The sequence below is a fragment of the Acanthamoeba castellanii genome (genome assembly GCF_000313135.1).
Source record: "Acanthamoeba castellanii str. Neff unplaced genomic scaffold scf7180000084259, whole genome shotgun sequence".
NCBI lineage: Eukaryota > Discosea > Longamoebia > Acanthamoebidae > Acanthamoeba > Acanthamoeba castellanii.
In genome coordinates this window covers 13,845-23,223 of record NW_004457725.1, presented here as the reverse complement: position 1 = coordinate 23,223, position 9,379 = coordinate 13,845, and the positions used below count along the sequence as shown (strand labels likewise).

Here is a 9,379-nt window from a genome sequence, read left to right as displayed (position 1 = left end):
AGCTGTTCACGGACTGACGGTGACGTCGCTGTTGCTCGCAGTGGAGCTTGTGACGCACCTGGAGATCTTCGCGTTGCTGATTTCCGCGATCTGCCACGACTTTGAACATCCGGGCCTCAACAACACGTTCCTGGCCAACACCTCCAACTCGCTTGCCCTCCGCTACAATGACAGATCCATTCTGGAGAACCACCACTGCGCCAGGTACGGAACACAGACGCTCACAGCACACACACGACGGACACACACCACGTTCGGAATAGGAGGCTGACGCTTGTTGTACGCGCGCGCAGGGCATTCTTGTTGATGAGAAAGCCCGAGACCGAGATCCTGACCGGTCTCACGGACCTCGAATACCGCGAGCTTAGGAAGATCGTCGTCAACTGCATCCTCTCCACCGACATGCTCAAGCACGTCGAGATCGTTACCAAGTGCGCATCCCGTCCCGTCCCGTTCCTTTCGAAGAAGAAGAAGAAGAAGAAGAAGAAGAAGAAGAAGAAGAAGAAGAAGGAAGACGAAGAAGAAGATGATGATCCGGACTAACCACGCCGCATCCACTGTCCAATGTTCAGGTTCACGACGATGGTGGACCAGTTCACGCGTGAAAATAGGGAGCACAGGGCGCTGCTGCTGGAGATCATCCTCAAGTGCGCCGACATCTCCAACCCCACCCGCCCGCCGCGTATCGCCGCCTACTGGTCCCAGATGGTCCAGGAGGAGTTCTTCGCCCAGGTACCCAGATCGATCAAGTCCTCAACCTGCGGCCCACCCTTCTTCTTCTTCTTCTTCTGGTGCCGTCGCCGCATGCTGACTCCCCTCTTTCGTGCGAACGTAAACGGCACGTGCGTGCACCACACACACACAGGGAGACAAGGAGAAGGAGGAAGGCCTGCCCGTGTCGCCCTTCATGGACCGGGACAACAGCCTGCCCGGCAAAATGGTGGTCGGTTTCGTTGACTTCTTCGTCGCGCCCCTCTACGCTACCCTCGTACGTCCACACTCGCCGCCTCCGCCTCCGCCGCCGCCGCTGCTGCAGGTCGTCTTCGTCTTCGTCGTAATTCGACTGACGGATTCGTGTGACCGGGGCTGCTTATGACGCATCAACAGGTCAAGTTGCTGCCCGGGATGAAGTCCTGCCACGACCGTCTGCTCGACAACCGGGCACGATTCGCGCTCCTGGCCCAGGAGGCCGAGGACAAGAAGAAGGCGGCCACCACCGCCGCCGCCGCTGCCGCAGCAAACCAGGGAGGCAGCGGCAGCCCGGCCACGCCCGCCAGCAGTCCTCCTAACGGCAGCGCCAAGGCTGAGTAGGCCACTCCTTCCGCTCTCGAGGTTTCCCCTTTCCTCCCCTCCCCTCAGCTCCCTCGTCGGTCTCTACTCTACTCTACTCTCAACTCTGCTCTGCTCTACTCTCTCCTTCCTCTTCTTCATCTGTGTCCGTCTAGCTGGAGCGCCGTGTTTATTTACTACGCGTGGTTCTGAAAGTCAACCACATAAAATAATAAGGAATAATTATTTATTTTACTTTTGAGCTTTTTACCGTTTTTATCCTAATCAGGCAAGATGGGTGGAGGGGCGTCGTTTTGTTGTGGTCTTCAAGAAAACAAACAATACCGGTACCCAGACACGACGCGGCGGTGATTTCACCTTCCAACTCTCCATCTCTTCGTCTTCATTTGCCAACCGCGCACTGTGGGGCCACTTTCCCTTCCCTCTTTCCTCCCGCGACCTCGCCTCTTGGGTCCACGGTTAGAACATCAGACCAAAGGAGGCCCCAGATATTTGCTCGCCCATCTCCTTTTCCTCTTCTTCTTCTTCTTCTTTTCGATCGGCCTCTCTCTCTCTCTCTGATCTATGTCTGTACGGTACTGCTGCGATCTCTCCTCAACCCCCCCCCCAAATCCCAGGTGGTCCTGGTTCTTCCTCGTCGTCCATTATATCTCTATGTAAATATGTGGTGGATGCGCACGTGTGCAGGAAGAAGAAATCCAAGCGGCCGTCCCTGCAGGACAGCGACCTCCTCAACCCGGCCGCGGCCACGTCGCGCTCAGGTACCTCCTCACCGCAGAGTCTGTCTGGCAACTTCACCCCAACACATGTGTCATTCACGTGCGGCGCGCAGTTACGCTCAAGGAAAGGCTGAGCCTCGAACTCAAGAGTCTGTCGCAGCATGGCCACTCCAAACAGGCATGCCCATCCTCCCCGCTTCACTTTTCAACTCAATTGCAGTGCCACCCTTCTGATTCCCCATTCCATTGCCTGCCGCCGTGCCGCCCACGATATTCCGCGCTCGTGCGCCACACCCGCGTCTCTCTCTCTTCTCTCTCTCCCTCTCCCCCTCTCATGCCGCACAGAGCCCGCCACGGAGTCCCACGAGCGCGGGACAGCCATCGCCCAAGACGGGCAGCACGAGCGGCAGCAGCCTGAAGCGGGGCAGCAGCTTGGCCACCGTGGTGGTCGAAGGCGGCGAGCGCAAGGTGACCAACCCGCTGTTCCAGTTCGCCGACCTCATCCAGACCACCCAAAACCGCAACAAGTACCCACTCCCTTCAACACGTGCGCGCGCGGTGTACCTTTGCCCACACGAATCGATTGTCCGCTCGCGCGCGTGCAGGGTGTGGCGCAACCTGTCCCCCGCGGGCCTAGACCCTTCCGCTGAAGATGGTACGAACGTTCGATTCTCTCTCTCTCTCTCAGGCGCTCTGGCTAAGCGGTTCTCGTGTGATGCTTTGGTCTCTCCGCGGCGGGCAGTGCTGGCGCGCCGCCCGAGGGGCGTTGCTGCGGTCTCGCCCGCGCCCACATCGTCGCTGGCGCCTCCCTCCTCGTCTTCTCTCTCATCGCCTCGCTCCCCGCGGTCAGCCTCTACACCGTCTCCCCGGCTGTTCAAAACGCCCTCAACAACACCAACCCCAACTACCACGCTCACCAGCGACAGCAGCAGCAGCAGCAGCAGCAACAGCAGCAACAACAACAACTACGACGTGCCCAAGGCGAAGACGCCGCGCAGCCCACACGGATCCACCAAGAGCAACAGCACCAGCCTCCCACGTAGCGTGTCAAGCATCACCCCGAGCCCGTTCCCGGATTCGGTGCGGGCCCTCGGCCCCTATTCGATGTCGATGAGCGACACCAACACACCCACGCGGGTGCGGGCCTGCGACGCGTCGACGATCAACACCGGGACCGGGACCGGGTCCCAGCCGGTCCTGCTCCGCTCGCGCCCGCGAGAGCGGAAGGGCGGCATCCGCCGATTTTCGTCGTCGGGCAGCGTCATCTCCAACAGCCACGCCGCCGCCGCAGCCGCCAACTTCATCCCACCGCGGAAACGAACACACCCCCAAGGTGACTTTGATATTTCGGTGTGCGTGTGCGGTGGTGCGTGTGCGTGTGCGAATCCTGATGAGCCTACCGTTACATATCAAAAAACAGTGGCGCGAGGGGCACGAAATCTGTCGGAGGACGAGTTGCCTCGGGCAACAGCGGCGCTGCGCAAGATCCGCAGTGACAGCTGCGTGGTGCGGCCCATGGCCAGCGACGAGGAAGACGAGGAAGACGACGGCGCCCACGACGCCCGGGCGCGGCGTGCATCGGATGCCTTCATGACGCTGGCCCACGGCAGCAGCTCCGCGGGGGCGCCCTCTGCGCCGCTCACCCCCGGATCTTCCGAGTTGAGGGCCTCGGCCGCGCAAGACACCAGCGGCTCGATGTCGTCGTCGACCGAAGACGAGGCCATCTCTTCGCCACGCCACACCCCTTACTCCGAGCAACTCATGTGCGTCTCTCCTCCTCCTCCTCCTCCTCCTCCTCCTCCTCAAAAACATGAAGCTCCTGCATAATAATGGGGCATTCCCTCATCTGCTCGTGTGCCGTGCCGTGCCGTGCCGTGCTGTGCCGTGTGTGCAGGTGGGAGAGGCGCGATGGCCGCCAGATCATCGTGTCGGGCACGCTGGAGCGACTGGTCGCACAGCTGATCGAGTCTAACCAATCGGAGAAGCTCGCTGTGCTCACGGGCTACACGGGTCCCGACTACGTCTACACCTTCCTCCTCTCCCACACCTACTTCACCACTTCCACCATCTTCCTCGAGAAGCTCCAGGAGCACTACTTTGCCTCCCCGCCCCCGGGCCTCGGCCCCGGCGAGCTCAAGGTGATCGAGAGCAAGCAACTCGGCACACAGACACGGTTCCCTCCCCCTTCTCTCTTCTCCCCTCATGCCGCACCGCACCGCACCGCGCACACTCACTCCTTCGCTCTTTTTGGTGCGGTGTGGCGTGCGGTGTGCGAACATATATTCCCACAGAATTGTGAATACGCTCAAGAGGTGGATCGACAACCACCACTATTTCTTTGAGCAGGACCCGCAGCTGATGAAGGCCTTTTGAAGAATTCATGACCCGACTCGAGCAGCACGGCGACAAGCATCAGGAGTGGGCCGCCGCCCTGCGGGTGCGTGACCTCTGTTTCTGTCCCCAGAAGAAGAAGGAGGAGGAGGAGGAAGGAAGGATTTTTTGCATCCCTCCTCGCACCTAACTCACCGGGGAGTGGGAGCGCAACCGCAGAAAGTGCTGGAGGACAGGCCGTTGGTGATGGCCCGGCGGGAGAACCAGCAGGCGTCGGCGGCGAACCACAAGAGCGCGGATCCCTTGCTGAAACCCATCCTGCCGATCAACATGCAGAGCGATCGCATGATGTTCCTCGATCTTCATCCGCTCGAGGTGGCTCGCCAGATGACACTCGTCGAATTCAACGTACGTCCTTGCCATCTCCCGCGCCACTGGCGGGCGCGCGCGCACACACACCAACGACACGATGCACGCCTTCTGCGCGAAATAATAATTAGAATAAGAATAACACTTCCAGTCGTCTCTCCACCCCAGTTATACAAGAAGATTCAGGCCTGTGAGCTGCACCACTCGGCATGGACCAAGGGCAGGGCGCCCAACGTGCAGGCCATCACGGAGCGATTCAACAAGGTGCCCCCCCACTATCTGCAAAATCATAATCATAATCATCATCAACATTTCTTTATCCTTGCCACCTTCTCTCTCTCTCTCTTTCGTGGTGGTGGTGGTGGTGGTGGACTGCGCCCGCAGGTGTGCTTCTGGGTGGCCACCGAGATCATCACGACGGAGGACCACGCCACGCGGATAGAGGTCCTCTCCCGATTTATCCAAGTCGCGCTGGTACAGCCTCCTCCTGCGGATTGCTTCTCCTCCCATCACCGACCATGTTTTGAACCACAACGACTCCCTTTGTTCTTTGTGTGCCGTTTGTATCGGTTGTGCGTGCGTGCGTGCGTGTGCGATGGCAGTACTTGCGATCCATGAACAACTTCCACGGGGTCATGGAAATCTACGCGTCGCTCAACCTCGGATGCGTGCAGCGGCTCAAGTCCACGTGGCGGGTACGGTCGTAGCAGACCATGGCAGTCCTGATTCGCGGGAGGGGCTACACCAACCAACCAACCAACCCAACCCAACCAACAGGATGTAGATAAAAAGTATATTAGCAAGCTCAAGGAGATCGAGGTCATGTTCGACACCTCGTCCAACTACAAGAACTACCGCGATCGCCTCGACGTGATCGAGCCCCCACTCATCCCCTTTCAGGGTACGCGGCTCTCACACGCGCGCGTGTGGTAGGTGTGTATGTGTCATCCCACAACACTAACCAACTCGCGGGGGTGGGGGGGGGTATAGGCGTCTTCTTGGCGGACCTCACGTTCATCGAGGAGGTGCCGTCGCACCTCAAGACCGGGCAGGTCAATTTCGAAAAGATGCACCTCGTCAGCAAGGTCATCTCCGAAGTGGAGCGATACCAGAAGACGCCCTACAAATTTTATCCCGTCGTGCCCATCGAGGAGTATCTCGAAAACGTGACCACCCTCCCTGGTGCGTTCCACACGACACAATGATGATGATGATGCATGCGACACACTCATGACACACACTCATGACCGACTCATGATGCTTGGGGGGGGGTCACGATACGAGCAGAGAAGGAGTTGTACGATGTGGCGAAGAAGTGCGAGCTCAGCGCGCAGGCGGCCGAGAAGGAGGAGACCGGCTCGGTGCGACTGCGCGGCACCACGATCGGCAGCCTCCGCCGGAAGGAGCGGAAGCGGCCAGGCCTCGACGAGTGGATGCCGCAGTCCTTCCTCCACGGCGAGAAGCAGCTCAAGGAGCTCGAGAAGCAGGTACGCTCGCCTCCCCCCTCTCCCTCCCGCCCCTGCCTACGCGCGTCTTCTTGTTGACGTGACTTGCTGGCTATTGTGTGCGTGTGTGTGCTATGTCTTGTGCGTCGTGCTCGCGCCGCCACCCACCCACCCACAGGAGAAGAAGCTCCAGCGAAGTATCTCCTTCCGCGTGCAACAGAAGGGGCGCAACAGGAGCTCCACCTACAGCGGGTGATGAGTTCACCGGGCCAAAAGAAATCAGACCAAAAAAAGAACAGCGTGCGTGCCGGGAAATTGGTTGGTGTCTTTTCGACGGCAAAGCGGCCATGCCAAACGAGGAATTCGCGCGTGAAGGAGCGACGCCAACAACAAGTACCCCCGGGGGTCGAGACGGGAAAAAAGGAGAGGGACTCACGTCGACACGGAGAGAGAGAGAGAAGTAGATCTGACCTGAGGAACCCCTTTTCCTCCCCCCCCCGAGGAACCCACGCACACACGTAGGACGAGGAGATGTCGTCCTCCTCCTCATCGTCGGCCTCCCGAAAGGCGGGCACCAGCGAGAATGACGGCAAGCCTCCCAAGGGATCGAGAGCCCCCCTCCCCGAGACCGCCACCGCCACCGCCGCCGCGGCCGCGGCTGCGATGTCACCGACGTCGGCGCGGGACAAGCCGCCCTCCACCCCCAAAGCTAGCAAGCTGGTCGATGGAAATCGCACGCGCTCCAGCACACCGCGTACGGCCCCCTCCACCAAGCGCAACACGGTAATCGATCTCAACAGCGCCGGCATGCCGGCGTTGTCGCTGTCCCCTTCGTCCACCTCGCTCTCGACGCGCAACGCTACGCCTGCCGCCACCACATCCACATCTACCTCGCCGGCGACGACTCCGCGGTCGAGATCGAGGACAGACCGCGACAAGGCCAACGCGGGAGGAGAGAAGGAGCGAACCGGAAAGGAAAGCAAAGAAGAGAAGAAGGAGAAGAAGTATAAGAACGAAATGAAGGAGAAGAGCGACAGGAAGAAGAGGTCGAGAGACGAGCGCTCACCCAAGCGAGACCGCCGGCCCAGCTCCTACAAGGCCCTATCGCCGAGAGAGTCGGAGAGGAGAGGAGGCGCGTCGTCGCCTTCCAAAAGGTCGATGTCGGCGTCCAGCAGCAGCCGCAAGCTCTTGTCGTCGGAGCGCAACCTCAAGGCCCCACGCAGCGTGAGCCGCACAGTGTCGGCCACTGGCGAAGGCACCAAGCCAGCGTCGTCGTCAGCGGCGGCCAATCCCGAGAAAGGAGGCTCTCTGCGCCGCTCGAGCCTCCTCCGATCCAACAGCGCCATGGACCGGAGCTCGCAACTCGTCGGGCGCGAGGGCTACACTCGGCGCACGAACAGCACCCGCGGCGTCAGCAAGCCGGGCAAGGCCGAGGCGGCCCCCAGCAGCAAAGAACGAAGTGGCACCCAGCCGCGAGACGACAAGGAAAGAGAGAGGACCACCACGAAGGAACGGGAGAAGGAACAACCACCGGCCGAGGGCGACAGGAAGAAGGCGGAAAGGCGAACGGCGGATCGAAAAGAGCGAGAGACCCACTACAAAGAACGAAGCGGCGCGGCAGCCAAGGAAAAGACGGAGGAGACCAAGAAGGAGGAGGTAAAGGAGAAGAAGAAGGAAAAGGAGACGAGAAACGAGAAGACGGAAACGAAGGAGAAGAGAGATAAGAAACTGAGGAGTCACGAGAGGCCCAAGGAGAAGGACAGGGACCGGACCAAGGACCAGGACAAGAAGGAGAAGAAGGAGAAGAGCGATAGGAAGGATAAGAAAGGGAAAAACGACAGGAAAGAGAAGAGGGACGAGAAGGAGAACGAAGCCAGCAGGGAGAACGAGAAGGAGAGAGAAAGGGAGAAGCGGAAGGGCGAGGAGAAGCCGTTGTCGGGGTCTCTCTCGGCTCGGCATCGGCCAGCTGTGGAGGACCGGCTGACGGCGGCAGGCGACGGCGGTGGCCATCACAAGCACGTGCGGCGCTCCACCTCGGAGCGACGGGTCGACCCCAACCGAGACGGCGTGGCCGACAAGCCGCCCCACCGAGACCACCGAGACCGCGAGAGGAAGGCCACGGCCCACGGCCGCGAGCGGGAAAGAGAGAAGAAGGAGAGAAAGGAGGGAACCCAGAAGAGGAAGAGGGAAAAGGTGACCGACGAGGAGGGCCAGGGGAAGAACAGAGACAGGGAGAACGAGGTCGTAGGAAACGATACGAAGGCGGCGGCGGCGGCGGTGGAGGAGGAGGAGGAGGAAGTTCAGATGGACCGGAGGCAGAAGCGGGCGTCGTCGCGGCTCCAGGATGGCGTCCTGCTGGCGAGTGTGGGCAAGGAGGCGGAACTCGCGAGCGATGCCATCAGTCGCCTCCCCGCCGCCAGCGAATCGAAAGTCACCAACGTGGTCGACCCGGCCAAGTCCGAGGAGGGTGAGAGCGGAGCCGGCGGCAGCTCAACAGGAGGAGGAGGAGGAGGCAGCATCGCCACCAAGCTGGGGTCGTTCATTCGGCGGTCAGGCTCGTTCGGCTCGACGCGCCGTTTGAGCATTGTCGACAAGGACCACCTGGAGGCCGTGGCCGCCGCGAAATCAGACTCCTCGGCGCCGCCCGCAGCGACAGGGGCCAAGGCCAAGATAGGTTCGTTCATCCTCAAGTCTGGCTCGTTCATCAGCACCCGTCGGTTCAGCACCCCGTCGGACAAGGTCATCGAGCCGGTCAACCCCAGCAGCGACGGCACCGCTGCCGACTCGGCCGGCAAGACGTCGGGCGCTGGCAGCTTGTCGTCGTCAAGCTCCAGCGGCGGCGGCAGCCAATCGGCGACGCCCGTCGTCCCACCAGTGCCCGGAGCGACACCAGGACCGCAGCGGCGGGTGGTGCGGGACATGCTGGCGCCCATGCGCGAGAGCAAGCAGGACATCCCGGCCGTGGCACTCAGGCCGAGTGCGGCGAGCAAGAACTCGTCGACCACCACGACGGCCTCGTCGTCAGCGTCATCATCGGCCAGCACCACGCCCGTGGCCCAGCGGCGCAACGAGAATAAGCGGCCGTCGGGCGGCGGCCAGCAGCACTCGCAGCCGCGGTATGCTGCGCACTCTCTTCCTCGTGCTTCTCCTTCTTCTCCTCGTGCTTCTCCTTCTTGCGCAGCATCGGAGGAGTCGAAGAAGGACAAGGAGAGCAGGGACGACAAC

General features: G+C 61.0%; 4 protein-coding genes across 4 annotated transcripts; all 4 read left to right on the top strand.

Moving 5' to 3' along the window:
* ACA1_319980 (3'5'cyclic nucleotide phosphodiesterase) lies at positions 1 to 1,311 on the top strand (the record flags this gene model as incomplete). The annotated part of the gene is made up of 5 exons (XM_004358169.2): positions 1 to 204; positions 294 to 452; positions 573 to 732; positions 866 to 988; positions 1,108 to 1,311. Coding segments are annotated over 5 exons (850 nt in total), but the record flags the coding sequence as incomplete, so codon positions are not given.
* Positions 1,312 to 1,854: 543 nt separating this feature from the next.
* Positions 1,855 to 4,382, top strand: ACA1_319970 (gguanine nucleotide exchange factor motif containing protein; the record flags this gene model as incomplete). Its single annotated transcript, XM_004358168.1, has 9 exons — positions 1,855 to 1,865; positions 1,978 to 2,051; positions 2,123 to 2,292; positions 2,355 to 2,536; positions 2,615 to 2,664; positions 2,752 to 3,342; positions 3,430 to 3,772; positions 3,904 to 4,182; positions 4,301 to 4,382. The coding sequence occupies 9 exons, from the start codon at positions 1,855 to 1,857 to the stop codon at positions 4,380 to 4,382; spliced, it is 1,782 nt and encodes a 593-aa protein (XP_004358225.1).
* A 204-nt stretch (positions 4,383 to 4,586) lies between these two features.
* On the top strand, positions 4,587 to 6,410 carry ACA1_319960 (RasGEF domain containing protein; the record flags this gene model as incomplete). The annotated part of the gene is made up of 8 exons (XM_004358167.1): positions 4,587 to 4,748; positions 4,878 to 4,973; positions 5,094 to 5,183; positions 5,312 to 5,404; positions 5,487 to 5,610; positions 5,700 to 5,891; positions 5,997 to 6,196; positions 6,333 to 6,410. The coding sequence occupies 8 exons, from the start codon at positions 4,587 to 4,589 to the stop codon at positions 6,408 to 6,410; spliced, it is 1,035 nt and encodes a 344-aa protein (XP_004358224.1).
* Positions 6,411 to 6,685: 275 nt separating this feature from the next.
* On the top strand, positions 6,686 to 9,231 carry ACA1_319950 (uncharacterized protein; the record flags this gene model as incomplete). The annotated part of the gene is given in 2 exon segments (XM_004358166.1): positions 6,686 to 9,115; positions 9,127 to 9,231. The coding sequence occupies 2 exon segments, from the start codon at positions 6,686 to 6,688 to the stop codon at positions 9,229 to 9,231; spliced, it is 2,535 nt and encodes an 844-aa protein (XP_004358223.1).
* Between the last annotated feature and the right edge of the window lie 148 nt (positions 9,232 to 9,379).